Source organism: Trachemys scripta, chromosome 4 (assembly GCF_013100865.1).
Source record: "Trachemys scripta elegans isolate TJP31775 chromosome 4, CAS_Tse_1.0, whole genome shotgun sequence".
NCBI lineage: Eukaryota > Metazoa > Chordata > Testudines > Emydidae > Trachemys > Trachemys scripta.
In genome coordinates, this window is record NC_048301.1 from 94,082,120 (window position 1) to 94,100,798 (window position 18,679).

The window sequence follows — 18,679 nt, forward strand, 5'->3', positions numbered from 1 at the left end:
TTGGCTGGAGATCACATTCACACTGAGGCAAAATGATCAGTGCATGAGACAGAGTAACAGGAAATATGGGTTCTACTTCTGCTTTTGCCATTGGCCCATTCCGTGACCTTATCCAAGGAAAGTACATGTGAACCTGAGCATGCCTACTGGTTTGGGCCCTACTAGAGTGCTGTCCAGGGCAACACTTAGTTTGACAATGCCCCTGAGGTTTAGGGATAAGTGAGGGCTCTAACCAGCCTGTTAGCAGTTGGGCAGCATCAAGACTTAGGCAGCTTTGAACATGCCTATCAAAGGAAACTTGGGTGCCATGGTGACTTAGGCGCCTATAGTGTTAGGCAGCTGCTGAATAGTGGTTTTGAGAATGTCAGTGGTGCCTAAATGTTGGCAAAAACCTACATTGTCTTTGCAATAGATTTTGTGATGCCTTTGAACTCTATAACTGTGCAGTTGGCCCAGATGCTACAAACCATAAATAAGACCTGTGGTAAACTTACAGGATATGTATGGCATTTGGGACTCCTTATTTGAGAGCTTGGTGCAAACAGGCATAACTCTATTAATGTCACTGGAGTTGTGTCTCCTTACACCAAGGCCTAAATGTTGGATTTAGGCACCCAAAGAGGAACGAGGCATGCAAGTACCTTTGTGAATCTATTCCCTAGGTACTTAAGAACCATTAACTTTGAAGCTTAGGGCTTACAGTTAAATTCAGACCCCCAAATAATTGCACACTCTACCATCGATTTCAACTAAAGTCATGCATGCTTCAGAGAGCAGAATTTTGTCTTATCCATTAACAAAATTTCTTTTTCAGCACATGTAACTTTAGGACATCTACTTTTTGGGGAGATGTAAAGAGAACAAGAGAGTAACAGACAAACCTTTACACAGTCGCAACAGTGACGACTGCACTAAACACAGAGCAGCTCTATTCAGAAATTCTTTATAATTAACTGAAGGTTGTTTTGTTTTTATCTGACAGTTACTCTTGTTGCTCTGGGAGGTGTTTCATATAGCAACAGTACAGAGAAAATAACTGTAAAACCATCATTATATTTGATAAAATGTACAAACGTTACCTTTCTTCTTTGAGCAGGTGGAAGGAAAATCCTTGTCTTCTACTTTCACTGAAGGTCTGTTGCATTTCATCCTACAAAAGAAGGAACGTCTTGCTCCAGAACAAAGTCGCGATGGCCCAGGTGTTATATCTGTTTTAACTGGAAGTCCAGCTGCATGAAACAAAAAATTAAACTCAGTAAACGTTGTCTTTACTAAAATTCATTAAACTACATTCTCAACTCTCCAGTTATTTTAGTAATGTCTTTGAGGGGAGAGTAATGTGCTCAGAAAATTTCATGGCACCTCAAGTTTATTTTTAATGATCAGATTATATCCGATGCTGAGTTGCTGGGATTCACATAGAGATGACACAAATATTTCTTGCTCCTTCAGAAGTTAAGAAGGGCTATTTTGTTGCTGTATGTTTATTTATTGAAAGATGTGTTAACCAGCCAAGCAGACAGCATGCATAAATAAATAAAATAAAATAAATAACCTGGCTGGATAATTTATTTGTGTGCCCACTGTCAACAGTGGTCACACTGGGTATAGGAACACCAACCTAGAATTAAGGGGTCCCAAATATGAAAGTCAGAGAATTGTTGCAAAAACCTACATTGTCTTTGCAATAGGTTTTGTGATTCCTTTGAACTCTATAACTGTGCAGTTAGCCCAGATGCTACAAACCATTAATAGGGCCTGTGGTAAACTTACAAGATATGTATGGCATTTGGGACTCCTTATTTGAGAGCTTGGTGCAAAACAGGCATAACTCTATTAATGTCACTGGAGTTGTGTCTCCTTACACCAAGGCTGAATCTGGCCCTCAGAGTTCCTGGCATCCAGACTTCAAAATAATACATGGGCCAAGATCCTGATAATGTGAGATGTTAACAGTACATATGGTGTTTAAATGTTTTCCAGTGCATACTGTTAATGGCTACCCCAGGAATTTGGAAACTTGACACTTCACAAAAAAAGCAAATTATGAGCTCATACTTTGTCATGTTTTTATATATAAATGTGGCATTAAAGTGGTATATGATGTACATAGTATCAGATACATTTAAATGATTTCAAAATCTCTCTCTCTCTCTCTCTCTCTCTGTAAATACTCAGGATATATGATACTTTCAATGGGTCAGCATGTTCCTGCAAACATTTAAGCATATGAATATCTTTGTGCCTCACAAAAATAATTGGCCTTGATCCTGCAATCACAGAAGTTATTTATACATGTGCTTGCGAGGAACATAGACTTACTTGGTCAAATTTTCGTAAGTGGCTTCTAAATTTACAGCTGCAATTTTGTGTGTGCAAAGCACCACAACTGAACAGACAAAGATAATTTGCACACGAGGGATCCTATTAATTTCCCATCCTCAGAAACCACCCTAATGAACTTGCATGTGTTGCAAAGAGACTAGATCACCACTTTAAATAGGAAAATTTGCTTAATAAAACAACTTTCTTAAAAGTTAACCAGATCACAACATTTTAAAACAAAATGGTCACCTGGTTATAAAACTACTTATCCCAAAAAGCCATAGGCCTAGGGTCAGAGTTCACACTACTCTGCCAAGTACAAGAAGCTGCAGCTTCCTGCCATTCTTCCATTACAAGGATTTCCAATCTACAAAAGAGGACAGCCAGGGTTAGTAGTAGCTTCCTAACTCACTGGCCATATTGCTGTATAAAACAAACACAAAGTTCACTAGCTACCACTAAATTCAGGTACCTTTAACTGTATAAAAATCATATATTATCTGACTATACTATCTAAGCTGGATAAATGTTATTTGTATTGTCAGTTTCTTTCTCTTCCCAAGAAACACGTCACTCCAAAGGTCACAAGTCCTTTCAAAAAGATACAGAAATTTTGAAACATCCCTTACTCCCTGCCACAGAGTTGTTTCAGGATTACTCCAGAATACATTCCCACTCAAAAAGGGCTTCCAGTCAACAAGAAACAAACGAGTCATCCACACTGTTTAATTACATGAACCCAGCCTCATACACGGGTGCTTCTTCAGTAGGACAAAGGGTGTGTTCTTACTTCCAGTTAACTAACAAGAGGTAAAATCCTAGTAAAGACAATGTAGTTTGTAGTTTTCACGTGAGTTGGCAGGTTCAAGTGAACTCTAGTTTCTACCATAGTGTTCAACTCGACCTGCTAACTCACGTGATAACTACAGACTGCCTTGTCTTCTTTAGGATTTTACCTCATGTTAGTTAACTGAAGTTTACCAACATGTGGTAAAAACACATTGTTTTTCTTAGCAAAAACAAGGCCTTAATGGCAATGAATTCATTTCCTTGAATATGCATTTCTTCCCTTTTCTGGGCAGTTATTGGATGGTACAGTTTAAGCTGGCATTTAGACCACGAACAAGTTGGTTAAAGGCCCCTGTACCTAACAGATAATGTGAATAGATTAAGAAAAGGAAAATCTTAGGCTGAATATCATCAAGATCATGCTGACTGCAAGATCTGTTTTAATGAGGATTGATGCTAACAGCTTCCCAATCACCACATCCCCCCCCAAACCCTTTGAGAGGTCTGTCACAAAGATTAATAATGACCTGAATCATAGAATTGTAGGACTGGAAGGGACCTCAAGAGGTCATCTAGTCCAGTCCCCTGCACTCATGGCAGGACTAAGTATTATCTAGACCATCCCTCACAGGTGTTTGTCTAACCTGTTCTTACAAATCTCCAATGACTGAGATTCTACCACCTCCCTAGGCAATTTATTCCAGTGCTTAACCACTCTGACAGTTCGGAAATTTTTCGTAATGTCCAATCTAAATCACCCTTGCTGCAATTTAAATCCATTGCTTCTTGTCCTATCCTCAGAGATTAAGAACATTTTTTCTCCCTCCTCCTTGTAATGACCTTTTATGTACTTGAAAACTGTTATCATGTCCCTTCTAAGTCTTCTCTTCTCCAGACAAAAGAAACCCAATTTTTTCAATCTTCCTTCATAGGTCATGTTTTTCTAGACCTTTCATCATTTTTGTTGCTCTTCTCTGGATTTTCTCCAATTTGTCCACATCTTTCCTGAAATGTGGTGCCCAGAACTGGACACAATACTCCAGTTGAGGCCTAATCAGCATGGAGTAGAGCAGAAAAATTACTTCTTGTGTCTTGCCTACAACACTCCTGCTAATACATCCCAGAATTATGTTTGCTTTTTTTTTTTTTGCAACAGTGTTACACAGTTGACTCATTATTTAGCTTGTGATCCACTATGACCTCGAGATCCCTTTCTACAATACTCCTTCCTAGGCAGTCATTTCCCATTTTGTTGCAATGCTTGCAGAAGAATGGTCTTGTAGTTAAAACAACAGGAAAGGAAGTCTGGAGGCCTGGTCTACACTAGGAGGTTATGTTAAATTTAGCAGCGTTAATTTGAATTAACCCTGCACCCGTCCACACAACGAAGCTATTTATTTCGACAGAGGTCTCTTTAAATCGATTTCTGTACTCCTCCCCGACTCATGGTGACCTGCTTTGAATTAGGGGAATTTTAGTATGGGGACTGATTGCCTGTTCCTTTAAATAACTGTAACCAGCAGTTTACAGCCACGCGGTGGGGGCGGGGAGGCGAACCGTTCCTACTGAGGGGTTTGCCGGCAGCATGCAGGGATCTTTCCCGGGGACAGCGGCAACGGGGGTGGGACAGGGGCAGAGTTCATGCCGGCCGGATCGCCGGCAGCAGGAACTGGCCAACGCTAGGAACGTGAAAGGAAGGCACTGCTGTAAATTAGGCTTTAAGCAGCCAAAAGTCTATGGCTTACCATGGCCGCCTGCTAGCAGAATTCCAGTGTCCGGCCCCGTTTGTGTGATCTGTACAGCAAGACCCCAGGCACTCAAGGTGAAGACAGAAAATTCGACCTTGTACTGAGTGCACATGTGATAGGTACTGTGCATGGTCTTGTTCACAGAGAAAGACTATATTCGTTGTTTGCAAAAATGTATCTTTTTGAGGAATTCACTCCCTTTTCCTATCCCACAGCTGTGAGCGTCTCCCGAGCTACCCCGGCATCCCCCTCCCAGAGGGTGGCGCAGATCAGGCGGCGAAAGAAGAAGACACGGGACAAGATGTTCTCAGAACTTATGGGCTGTTCCCGAGCCGAGGCAGCGCAGCAGACCCAGTGGAGGAAGAACATGTTGCAATACCTGCGATCACACAGCGAAAGAGAGGACAGGTGGTGGCAGGAAGACCAGCAGGCGACTCAAACGCTGCTTGGACTAATGAGGGAGCAAACGGACACACTCTGGCGCCTTGTAGATGTTCTATAGGACCGGAGGCAGGAGGACAGAGCCCCCCTGCATTCTATCTCTAACCGCCCTCCCCCGCCACAAAGTCCCATCCCCCCCTCACCCAAAATACCAAGAAGGAGGGGCAGCAGGTGCCGTGAAAACAGTCACTCCACCCCTGCAAACTGCTCAAATTGCAGAAAGCTCTCATTCCCAAAGATTTGATACGTCCTTTCCTTCCCTCCAAATGCACATCACCCAAGCCCCCGTCCCAGTTTCATCCCCTGTGTAGTTCTTAATAAAAAATACATTTCTGTTAATTACTGTTTCCCTCGTGTTCTTTTAGAGGACACTGTGTTTGAAGGGGGGAAAGGAGGTTGGTAATTGGAGAGCACAGTCACCTTTACCAGGGTACAGACATGGGGGCAGGTTCAGCAGAAGGTCACACACACATTGCAGTCACTAAGCACACTGGTCAGTCTGGGAGGTGGTTTTCATGTTCTGTGGGGGGGGGCTATGTGAGTTTGTGGCGGGGGAGGGCGGTTACAGATCTTATGCAGCGGTCCTTAGCCTGGATGACAGAGCCACGCAGCAGGGGATCTGTAACCACCCTCCCCTGCCACAAAGTCACATAGCCCCCACATACAGAGTCCCGAAAAGGCAGGCTCCATTGAAACAACCAGTCCGTCACTGTGGACCGCTCTAGGAGCAGGAGCCTGTCATTCCTCGAGTTTAGAAGCGTCTTTTCCATCACTACACCTGCTCCCCACCACAGTCTGCATCCCAGTTTCAACCCTTTACCGCGAAATCCTTAATAAAGAAAATGGTGTTAATGAACAAAGTTTCATTTATTTTATTTTTAAAGGTGTGTTGGAAGGGGGAGAAAGGAGTTGGTAACTGGAGAGGATAGTCAACATTAACTGGATAAAGAAAAGGGGGCAGGTTCAGCTTCTGTTTAAACAAACGTAATAGTCACAGGTTATCCTGCTCACTCTGGAACCTAGCTTTCAAAGCTTCCCAGATGCACAGCGCGTCCCACCGGGCTCTTCTAATCGCCCGGGTGTCTGGTTGGGCGTAATCAGCAGCCAGGCGATTTGCCTCAACCTCCCACCCCGCCATAAAGGTCTCCCCCTTGCTCTCACAGAGATTGTGGAGCACACAGCAAGCTGCAATAACAATGGGGATATTGGTTTCGCTGAGATCAGAGCGAGTCAGTAAACTTCTCCATCTCGCCTTCAGATGTCCAAAAGCACACTCCACCACCATTCTGCACTTGCTCAGCCAGTAGTCCAAGAGTTCTTTTTCAGTGTCCAGGGCGCCTGTATAGGGCTTCATAAGCCAGGGCATTAGCGGGTATGCTGGGTCCCCGAGGATGACTATAGGCATCTCCACATCCCCAACAGTTATTTTGTGGTCCGGGAAGTAAATACCTTGCTGCAGCCGTCTAAACAGACCAGAGTTCCTGAAAACGCGAGCGTCATGAATCTTGCCCGGCCATCCGACGTTGATGTTGGTAAAACGTCCCCTATGGTCCACCAGTGCTTGCAGCACCATTGAAAAGTAGCCCTTTCGGTTAATGTACTGGCTGGCCTGGCGGTTCGGTCCCAGGATAGGGATGTGAGTTCCATCTATAGCCCCACCGCAGTTTGGGAATCCCATCGCAGCGAAGCCATCTATGATCACCTGCACATTTCCCAGGGTCACTACCTTTGAGAGCAGTAGCTCAACGATTGCGTTGGCTACTTGCATCACAGCAACCCCCACGGTAGATTTGCCCACTCCAAATTGATTGGCGACTGACCGGTAGCTGTCTGGCGTTGCAAGCTTCAAGAGGGCTATGGCCACTCGCTTCTGGACAGTCAGGGCTGCTCGCATCCGGGTGTCCTTGTGCTTCAGGGCAGGGGACAGCAACTCACAAAGTTCCAGGGAAGTTCCCTCACGCATCCGAAAGTTTCGCAGCCACTGTGATTCATCCCAGACCTGCAGCACTATGCGGTCCCACCAGTCCGTGCTTGTTTCCCGTGCCCAGAATCACCGTTCCACAGCATCAACATGACCCATTGCCACCATGATGTCCACGGCGCAGGTGCTTTGTGAGAGGTCTGTGCTCCTCTCAGACTTAATGTCCTCACCGCGCTGCCGTAGCCTCCTCGCCCCATTTCTCAGCATCTGCCTCTGAAAAAGGTGCATGATAAGGCGCGAGATGCTGACAACGGCATAACTGCAGCGATGATCGCAGCGGGCTCCATGCTCGCGGTGCTGTGGCGTCCGCGCTGTCAATCACCAGAAAACTGCGCGAACTGATTGCCCGCCGGCGCTTTCATGGAGGGAGGGCGAGAGTGAAGGTTGAATGACGAGTTACCCAAAACCACCCTCGACACATTTTTTGCCCCAACAGGCATTGGGGGCTCGACCCAGAATTCCAATGGGCAGCAGGGACTGCGGGAACTGTGGGATAGCTACCCACAGTGCACCGCTTCCAGTGTCGACGCTTGCCCCGTTAGTGTGGACTCACAAAGTCGAATTACTGTCCTTAGTGTGGATAAACACGTTCGACTTTGTAATATCGGTTCCACAAATTCGCTTTAAGTAAAATCGAACTACTCTCGTAGTGTAGACATACCCCTAGATTCTATTCCTGGCTCTACTAAAAAGACTTCTTGTATGACCTTGTGCAAGTCACTTGACCTCTCTGTAACTCAGTCTCTCCATTTGTAAAATGGGGAAAATATTCATTAATCCATTTGTACAAATTAATTCATTAATACTTGAAAATATTAATACTTTGAGATCCTTAATTGGAAGGCACTATGGAAGTGAACAGTATTAACCAGCATTTAATTGATGTACCTGGTATTAAAAAAAAGATGATAAAAATATATATCAAGTTTAAGATGCACAAACATTTCAAGGAAAGAAATACTCACTTTTTGCATCTATGAGCCTTTCTCGTGGTGCAGTATCAGAAGAAGAGAGCTGCTCCTTAACTTTCGCAATATCCTTAGGATGAAGGTAGTCAAACAAACTCTGACCAATCAGATCATTCTGTAGATATGGATTATTAAACCAGAAATTAAAAATAAACACATATGTTAAAATTTGGGAAATATTGCATAAATTTTAAAGAGTCACTTAGTTTGTCAGTCTACGATAGCCCGTTCAGTCTATTGCAGTCAAAGTTTGGGCCTCTTTTTTCCCCTGAAAAGGTTTATTCCCAATTATATATCAAATATTCATTGTAAAAATCACAACTAAAATATAATCATGTCTCCCAAAGCTTTTAGAATATGTACCCTGAATGAAAGGCTGGCCAAAAGAATATTTTTTTTAATTTAGTTTTGAAGTTCATAGAATTTTAATGATGGAGAAGAGGGTACAGAAAATTAAGGAAATGGTAGTACAAGAGTAGTACAAACAAGAGGTTTGGTAAAAGTCAAGCTTTGTGTTAAGTGTACATTAAACCTGACTTTGGTATGATTATGCTGATTATTTTTCAATATAGCTTGTCCTGCTAGATGGTAGCATAAGAGTAATTTCTACTTTGCTCAGATTCCTCATCTTGTCAAATCTCACCCATATTTAAATCATTCTCTCTTATACTGTGCCCGTGAACATCTACTTATATAATACTGGCATTTTCCCCCATATCCAACTACTATCAACTCAAATGCATTTTGATTTGTTGGTAAACTGATTTAAATGCAACATTGTTTACATAAAGGGTTCCTGTTGCCTGATGGCAAAAGTTGACTCTCAGTACAAACCTTATGTGACTTTATTTAATTAACAAGAAGGGAAAGGCAATCAAGTTAGATAAACAGGAACTAAATGGAAACATTTTCCAGAACAAGAGTAAAATTTTCAAAAAAGTGTCCAACTGACGTAAGAGCCTAGGTACCACTTTCAAAATTTACCTAGGAGCCTAAGTCATTTAGGCACTTTTGATAATGTTATCCCAAACCTTTTTAGAGGCAAAACAAAACAAAAAAAAACAATAGTTTTGTGAGTGGTAAAATAGAGTAGATATTCCTCTTCACTTCCTGGTGCAGCTGAAACCAGAAGCAGTATTATCAAAAGTTTTTTTCCAATCCAGCAAAAAACAGAAATTTTTGTAAAGCTTGCAAATTAGCATGTTTTTGAAATAATTCTAGACTCAAACATAGACATTTCAGATGAATACTCCAAAGTTTAGATGTGTATACAAACAAAACCTTTCAATCTCCTGAGGTCTGTCCATTATTAGTTCCAAAGGTACAGAACAATACCTGACTGTAGTTGAGGATCTTGAAGACAGATTCTGAAACAAACAATATCTTCCCTCTGTCACAGCCCACAACAAAAAGAAATCCATCTGCTGCCTAATAAGGAAAGATATTTGTATTATTTTAAAAAGACAATTACATTTTTTAAGTATTTAGGTACCATTGTTGCACAGTAGGATTTCTATATTAACATTAATATCGTTACATCTATAGAAATAATTGAATTAGCAAAGTATGAAATTATGATAAAAGCTTAATCTTTTTGCACTTGGAATTAGATTTTTTTGGCACTACTTTCCTTAATAATGACAAGAATGTAAAGAATTTTAGTATAGTAAAAGCTCACATCTTCTCATGTAATATTATAGTTGTAAACTAAGCAATTCTTAAATTAAAATTAAAAAAATCAATAACTAATCTTCTTGTGTTTGACCTATGTTTATTTCATTTTAAATTCATTTGACTTCTTTTGGAAACTAAGTATGGCCCAGATCTTGCAGACATTTCTATGCATGTGAGTAGTTCCACTTAATTCAAGAGGCCTCATGTACATAAGCATTTGTGGGGATCAGGCCCTAACTTTGTAAATTCATAAAAATCACAGAACCGTTTAAATAACTCAATCCTGCATGTACTCTATTTGGTCATTTAAATGAGATTTGTGAAGCACTGCAAGCCTACTGAATCAATTTTTAAGTCAGTGCTTAAGTATTGGAACAAAAAGGCTATAGCTTATGTTTTTATAGTGCTGATAAAATATATAGATTTTATTTTTACAATCAGTAGAAATACACCTATATGTTGTTTCCTCACCAATCTGAGTTATGACTTTTATGCATCAACTGATTATACACTGAAAATTGTATCAAATGATCGGGGGAGGTGGTTGTAAAAAAGGCCATGAGCCAATAAGAAATGAGCTGAAAACAATGGTGTTCATTTATTTACTTCTAACTTAATTAACCCAACAACTGAAAATCCTAACGACTAGATGGTAGGGTGCTTTTATGTCAAAAATGTTTTTATGTGAAAATATTTTGAACTGGCCACTTATTTTTGGTCCCTCGATTTTTAGGTGCCCAGCTTGATAACTGTGGCTTGATTTTCAGGTGTTGAGCATCCTCTCAAATTCCACTGACTTCGAAGTGGAGTTGAAGGAGTTCATCATCTTTGAAAATCAAGACGGTCTATCTCAAGTTGCACCATGGGTCTGGCTAAAGACCTAATTATTGGGGTCTTTCCCTTCATCAGGATTAAATTCGTAATTTTTTTTTTTTTTTTTTTTTTTTTTTTTACAAACAAAGTTTTAAATTTAGCATTTTTAAGTTGAAACATACCCTGAGAATAAGATGTTTTAATTCATCATCTGACAGAAAAGCAGGTTTGTAGTTTGCTTCTGTATATGGGTTTGTGGCACCTTCAAGAAAAAAGAAGAGCGTGACTACCCCATGTAAATAAACTTAATATACATCCATTTATTATATATAAATATACTCTTGTTTACAAACACTTTTTCTTCCATGCGTTTTGATGCTCCCTCATGTTTTTTTCCAGCTGTGTTCTAATTGCAAGTATCCTTTACACAAGTGGAACACAGCTGAAGGGAACCCAGGAAAGAATGAACACTGGCTGGAAAGTACACACTGAAGACAAGAACAGGCAGTAATTCCAAACGTTAATAACCCTTTAAGGCAGGGTTTCTCAAACTTCAGTGCACCGCGATCCCCTTCTGACAACAAAAATTACTATACAACCCCAAGTGGGGACTGAGCTTGCCCGAGCCCGGTTGCTCCAGTTGGGTTGGCAGGGGGGCAGAGAGGTGGAGGAAAGGGGCAAAGCTGAAACCCAAGGGCTTCAGCTCCAGGAAGGAGGCCTGTAACATGAGCCCCGCTGCCCAGGGCTGAAACCATTGGGCTTCGGCTTTGGCCCCAGGCAGTTGGGCTTGGGCTTCAGCTTTGGCCCTGGGTAGTGGGGCTTGGGCTTTGGCCAAAGGTCCCAGCAAGTCTAAGCCCGCCACTTTGGGGTCCCGATCCACAGTTTGAGATCCTCTGCTTTAAGGAATAAGAATATTCATCTTCACGCAAACGTGTTTTCCGAATGTTGTGCTGTGCCCTGTCCAAGTGTGCTCTCCACAACAGAACAAAAACTGAGACATTATTAAAGGGACTGATGTTTTCCATCTTTAAATAATTTCTTGAATGTAGACTCTAATCAACAGTGGCTGAAAGTCATTATTATCTGATGACTACTCAGGGCCTTTGTGAAATGAACTGGTGATCTCAATCCAATTCTTACTGTTCATGTCTCAGCAGAGGCCAAGAATTTGCATAAGAATTGAGAATGAACTACCATTCACTTCTACAGGTGAGGCAGCTTCCAATGCTGTCATGCCACCCAGGTTGTACCAATTCTAGAGTAATTCTTCTGACATTATATCCTTTGAAAAGCAATAAATTGAGTTAAATTGGTAATGAGGTTGCTGATGGAAGATTATAGCCTTATCAATTAAAAGTAGCACAGGAAGTTAAGTTCTTTAACAGGGTGAGAGACAACAAATGTAATGTAAGATGTAATGCTTGATAATTCACAAGACAGAAAAAAAATGAATGCCTCCTGGTCCTCCCCTGAGCCACCTTCCCACCTCAACTCCTGACAATTATGAAAGTAACGTGCATAATTATGGCACTATATATATTTATTTAGATTGCAGCTATTTAAGTGTATATATCTTAAATAGCTGCATTACAACTTACATTATATATATATATATACACACACACACACACCCCTCTACCTCGATATAATGTTGTCCTCGGGAGCCAAAAAATCTTACTGCGTTATAGGTGAAACCACGTTATATTGAACTTACTTTGATCCACTGGAGTGCGCAGCCCCCCTCCCACCCCGGAGCACTGCTTTACCACGTTATATCCAAATTTGTGTTATATCGGGTCGGGTTATATCGAGGTAGAGGTATATATATCTTTTCATCAATTTAGTTTCACGCTGTAACATCTCTGCAGTAAAACCCATACTAACTGTTTATATACAATACTTAAAGTGCCAAAAGACTGTTTTTCTCCCCCTCCTCAGAGAAAAGCAGGCCAATCTTGTAAATTAATAAAAACTGACAGCGAATGCTATAGTTAGGGTTCTGTTATGAAAGTCTCTATGTAACCTTGTTTTGAGCTGCCATTAATTATCTCCAAAATTTTTCTTTTGGGTTAAAGATATCCATACAATCTCAACTAAATTACTACTTCTTTGAAAGTTTGGCCAAAACAGCTGGTCAGCTGTCTGAGTTAGCACAGCATTGAATTAATATGTACTTTCCTGATTAAAAATTATCTAGATCTTGTGCATGGATCACTCAAACAGTTAATCATGTAGATAGACATCTCTGAGGAACGGTCTTCAAATTAATTTTTAAAAATAAAAATTAATCTATAAATTGTTTTTTGCATATAATGCTAATTTCTAGTGAGTCATTATTTGTAGTTCTTTACATGACCATATTGTTTGGTAAACATATTAGCATCGATAGTTATATTGGGGTGGTTTGGGGAACCTATTCCACTGAAAAGTTCGTTAGTTGTATATGGTTTCCATTTTACAGAACTGTAACAAAATTAGCATTTATTTTTTCTTCTCCCTCTCTCCTGGTCTTTGGTGTTTTTTGTTTGTTTTTGTTTTTTAAACAAAACAGAGATGTTAAATGTTAAATACTTGTTTTGATAAAACTATGGTTAAAAAGTTAACCACACAAATCTCAAAATTCAAAAGGTAATGCTCCTACAGAAACCTTAACCTTAATATTTTATACTTGTAGCATTTTGTAGTCCTGTTTTTCTGGTTAAATATATATAATAAAATATACATTACAGCTGAAATTCACCCAGGTGCAGAAAGTTGGCATAAGAGCTTCAGCAACATATTAAGTCCTAGAGGGCACAGTCTATGTGTCAAAGAGGGGTCTCTGTGCTGGCCTGCATAAACAAGAATGGGCTGGGCTGAGTGAGGATCTACTGGATCAACGATTAAATGGATCCAGAGACCCTAACAGCCCATTTCTGTGATATGAAAGAGCAGGAAATGGCAGTAAACAAGCTTATAGATCAGTGCTTCTCAAAGTTAAGCCACCGCTTGTTCAGGGAAAGCCCCTGGCGGTCCGGACTGGTTTGTTTACCTGCCGCATCCGCAGGTTCGGCCGATCGCGGCTCCCACTGGCTGGGGTTCGCCGCTCCAGGCCAATGGGGGCCACGGGAAGGGCGGCCAGCACATCCCTCAGCCTGCGCCGCTTCCTGCGGCCCCCATTGGTCTGGAGCGGCGAACCGCGGCCAGTGGGAGCCACGATCGGCCGAACCTGCGGATGCGGTAGGTAAACAAACCAGCCCGGACTGCCAGGGGCTTTCCCTGAACAAGCAGCGGACCAGCTTTGAGAAGTATCGTTATAGAGGATACTCTTCTGTACACTGATCCTGGGTTTTGGGGGTGGATTTTGCCTCCCTACACTATGCATTATGCACATGGGTGAGTTACCTTTCCTGTAGAAATCTTGCCTTTATGTTGCCTGTCTTCCGCATTGTTTAACTGCAATCTTACATTGCCTTTAATTAGTAAGCCAATTTCAGACTGCTTTTGGTCTCAAAGCTGATTTAAATGAATGCTGTCAAAGCAGAGTCAATTTGTGCCAGGATTCTACTACTCGATCATCCCTCACAGAGATTATGTCTGACAAGAGCATGAGTAATCCAATATAAATAAGGGATTCTGCAGAAGGTACAGTGTTGTCCAGCTAACACATATGAACCATGCTCTCAGTTCATAAGATCTAGACCAAAACACATTTCATAGCTCAATGCAGAACAAAGATAAGAATTTTTTTTAACTCACCTCGTAATGTTTTCATATGCTGAACAGCCATTCTCAGTACAGTAAGTTTATCTAGCTTTCGGGACATAGCATTGCACGTTGGTACCAAAGATGCTAATTCATCAATAAAACTGTTCATTTTATCTCGACGTCTTTTTTCAATCTGGCTATGAGCCTCTCTAAGCAATAACAAAAATTTAAGATTGAATTATGTAATGAAGTTTCAAGTGGTCAGAAAAAATAAAAAACAACTAATTTTAAAGTAGTAGACTACAAGGCCCAGCCTGCACCCCTTATTCATAAGGCCATACACACAAAAGTAGTCCCACTGAAGTGAATATTAAAAGTTAATTACTTGTGTGAATAAGGGTTATTCATGGGAGTAAAGGTGGCAGGATGGGGCCCTAATTTAGCATCAGATACTCATATCACAGGCAGCACTGTATGCTGCCTTATTTACAATAAATACTGAAATTATCTGATAAGCAGGTTCTATCTATCTATCTTAGGCTTTTTATACTGCTGCCTTGGTATCTGAGCACATCTACTAAGGTACTACAGGCATTATGTAAAAATCAAGCTCAAGATCATAGATGCATAAGTTCCAGTGTGTACAGAACTGGATGAGACAACAATTCATGCCAAAGAATAGCATTAAAGAGTGTAAATATTATAATTCACTATAATATTCAAATTCTTTACTGAAGTATGTGCTTTATAAGGTTCCTATTTCATCCTATAAATTACTGTTAAAAATATTTTGGAAAACAGGTCTAAACTGGGCTTTTCCTATTGCTTAGAAAAACTGTGAGGAGTATCATATCATTTTGACATTGCACGTTCAAATTCAAAGTGGCTTTTTTTGTTTGTTTTGTATATATTACACAGAATGATAGAATCTTAGAATATTAGGGTTGGAAGAGACCTCAGGAGGTCATCTAGTTCAATCCCCTGCTCAAAGCAGGACCAACACCAACTAAATCATCCCAGCCAGGGCTTTGTCAGGCCTGACCTTAAAAACCTCTAAGGATGGAGATTCCATCACCTCCTTACGTAACCCATTCCAGTGCTTCACCACCCTCCTAGTGAAATAGCGTTTCCTAATATTCAACCTAGACCTCCCCCACTGCAACTTGAGACCATTGCTTCTTGTCCTGTCATCTGCCACCACTGAGAACAGCCGAGCTCCATCCTTTTTGGAACCCCGCTTCAGGTAGTTGAAGGCTGCTATCAAATCACTCTTCTCTTCTGCAGACTAAATAACCTCAGTTCCCTCAGCCTCTCCTCGTAAGTCATGTTCCCCAGTCCCCTAATCATTTTCGTTCCCCTCCGCAGGACTCTCTCCAATTTGTCCACATCCCTTCCGTAGTGGGGGGGACCAAACTGGATGCAATACTCCAGGTGTGCCCTCACCAGTGTCGAATAGAGGGGAATAATCACTTCCCTCAATCTGCTGGCAATGCTCCTACTAATACAGCCCAATATGCCATTGGCCTTCTTGGCAACAAGGGCACACTGCTGACTCATATCCAGCTTCTCATCCACTGTAATCACCAGGTCCTTTTCTGCAGAACTGCTGCTTAGCCAGTTGGTCCCCAGCCTGTAGCAGTGCATGGGATTCTTCTTTTGTAAGTGCAGGACCCTGCACTTGTCCTTGTTGAACCTCATCAGATTTCTTTTGGCCCAATCCTCCAATTGTGCTACATGTACTGTAGCACTTTACCGCCTGGTAATGCTATAACACTTATAGCATGCAATGCTTTTGGTTCCGTTTAAAGGGAGTTAGCCATGCTATTTCTATTTAACGTTAATGGGAACTGCTTTTTAACTACACATTTCCAATAAAAAATATACCGTATTAGTATTTTAATAAAATTGTATGCAGTTTATAAAAGAACAAATCTTTAAAACTGAAAACGGATGGAAAAGCCAAAGAGAAAAAAACCCATACATAAGCTTTTACTGTGAGACTCAGGCACCGGTGCACAAGGTCCCTAACATGACAGGAAAACTAGAATATCATCTTTTTTCAGTAAGTTAGTTAAGAAATAAAATAGTTTACCTTGCATTTTTTATTCTGCCTTGTTGGTCCGTATATTCCAACCTGATGAGGAGTAAGTTAAAGTACAAAGTCACAGGTTTATTGCCATTATTTTCTACATAATTTTCTATGTATACACTAAGTAGCTATTGGTCTTTAGTTACAACAATATTTTGGGGTGTCATACTGAGTTTAGAAAGGATTTTTATTTACCGTAGATTTTCACAGTAAGTTTTATGTTACTTTCTATTCTAGCTTTAACATTAAGCCCTTCCTGATACTGCAAATTCTCAGACTCACATGGAGCCCAGCCCCTGTGACTTCAGTGATATGCCACACAAATGAAAGAGTTCACCCACAAGGATCTGGTCTCTAATTAAATCTCTTGGAATGCACATTTTAGTAATAATGTAACAGTACCTTCCATGTTGGTCATCTTTATCTGTATCCATACCTTCTCTACAAAAATAAAAACAAAACAGCCTGTCAGAAATACAGTGAAATTAGCGAAAGTCAACTTGTTTATGAAGTAAGCATTTATTCATGCTTCTTAAAGGAAAATCCGACATAGTTATCGCAAAAAATCATAATTAAATGTTTCTTTTGTCTTTAAACCCTTTAGTACAAAAAATAATGCATCAGTTTATTCAAAGAGAACATAAAAATGTTTCTGTGAAATAGTATGAGGGGACCACATCAATGGAATAAACCAAGATGTTCAAATAATTGTACCAGGCAGTAAAACAGGCTTCAATTCAGGGAAGACATCAGTGTTATTAAAATGTCCTTTAATCTACTGATATGTCCTTTTAAGTTTTTCTTCTAACCAGAAATACTTTTAATCCATTAACAGTCAACTTGCACTGGCAAAACAGAAAAAAAAAGATTCACAGTAGCAGATTCATTATGGACTCTACAAATAGTCACTCTAAGTTCCACGTCTTCAAACTTCAAAGTCTTCAGCTAACAGTCAAAAGTTCTTCATGTTCGGTTTAATCTTTACTTCAGGTCACTTCTAAATTGAACATAACTAAGTTATTTAGATTTCTCATTCTGTTTAAGATTCCTTTTTGACTCTTGGTGTTCACATTCTTGCATGGAGTCTGCAGGTGCAGATCAATGAAAGAGAAAAATTCTCTCTTTATACTCCTTCCCCCACCCCATTTATTTAAAGATTTGTTTTTGATCTCTTATTTCAGAGCACCACAATTCATTTTCTTCATTTTAAATTCTTTCCTATATCTGTTCCAATGGGAATCTGGAAGTACCTCTCAAAATAGGGTTCGCTTTGAAATTCATCTGTGAGCTAATATTCATAGAGGACTTCAATGCATCGATGCTAGGGAGCTCCTACCAGTAGATTCTAATCTAGGAGTCTACCTGTAAAGATCTGAGGGTGCAGGTTCTCAGTTTCAGTGGGTCTAGAACCTGAGATGGTGGGGACCCTGCGGTCTGACACTCCCTCATCTCCACAAAGAGAGACAGATGAAACACCACCTCACCAATCCTGGAAGGTCAGATCCCCACAGGAAGTCCTATCAGAATGCCCAATTGGCTCATGCCCTTTACGTAAGCCCGGAAGTGACCAGGGTGGGCTGTCCAAGCAACCAAGCAGAATGTATGCTGCTGCCAGGTCAGCCAGTAAAACAGAGGATTATTAGATGACGGGAACACGGTCTAAAACAGAGCTTGTAGGTACAGAGAACAGGACCCCTCAGCCGGGTCCATTTTGGGGGGCAGTGAGCCAGACACTCACGTCTGCACTCACTCCACGTCCCCAACCAGCCCCAAACTGACACTCGCCAGCCCCTCCTCTTTGGCCTTTGTCTCTTTCCCGGGCCAGGAAGTCACCTGATCTCTTTGTTTTCCAACCCCTTCAGTTGGCATCTTTGCAGAGGAGGGGCCCAGGCCATTAGTTGCCAGGAGACAGAGTGCAAGCCATTCTCTGTCCAGACAGTATCATAGGGGCCTTCTTGGACTCTGCAACAATTGTACACCCTGATCCCCCCATCTAGATACCTAAGAAATGCATAGGGGAAACTGAGGCACCCCTACAGTATTCAGAGGAAACAATAAGAACATTCCCACTTCGTCACAACCCATGTGCACATTATTGATGCAAGCTTACACCCGCTGGATTTCGGAATTACGAAATACTGGACACAGAACTACGCATCACTAA

At 41.1% G+C, this 18,679-nt stretch overlaps 1 protein-coding gene across 4 annotated transcripts in view; it reads right to left on the bottom strand.

Moving 5' to 3' along the window:
* Nucleotides 1–18,679, bottom strand: part of ARNTL (aryl hydrocarbon receptor nuclear translocator like) — a 97,814-nt gene that overhangs the window by 26,404 nt on the left and 52,731 nt on the right. For all 4 annotated transcript variants that reach the window (XM_034769968.1, XM_034769967.1, XM_034769969.1 and 1 more), the window contains exons 5-11: nucleotides 16,918–16,956; nucleotides 16,519–16,560; nucleotides 14,478–14,635; nucleotides 10,922–11,001; nucleotides 9,588–9,680; nucleotides 8,250–8,367; nucleotides 1,080–1,229 (exon numbers count right to left, since the gene is read on the bottom strand). In XM_034769968.1, the coding sequence (XP_034625859.1) occupies nucleotides 1,080–1,229; nucleotides 8,250–8,367; nucleotides 9,588–9,680; nucleotides 10,922–11,001; nucleotides 14,478–14,635; nucleotides 16,519–16,560; nucleotides 16,918–16,956 (680 nt within the window). The remainder of the gene's footprint in view (nucleotides 1–1,079; nucleotides 1,230–8,249; nucleotides 8,368–9,587; nucleotides 9,681–10,921; nucleotides 11,002–14,477; nucleotides 14,636–16,518; nucleotides 16,561–16,917; nucleotides 16,957–18,679) is intronic.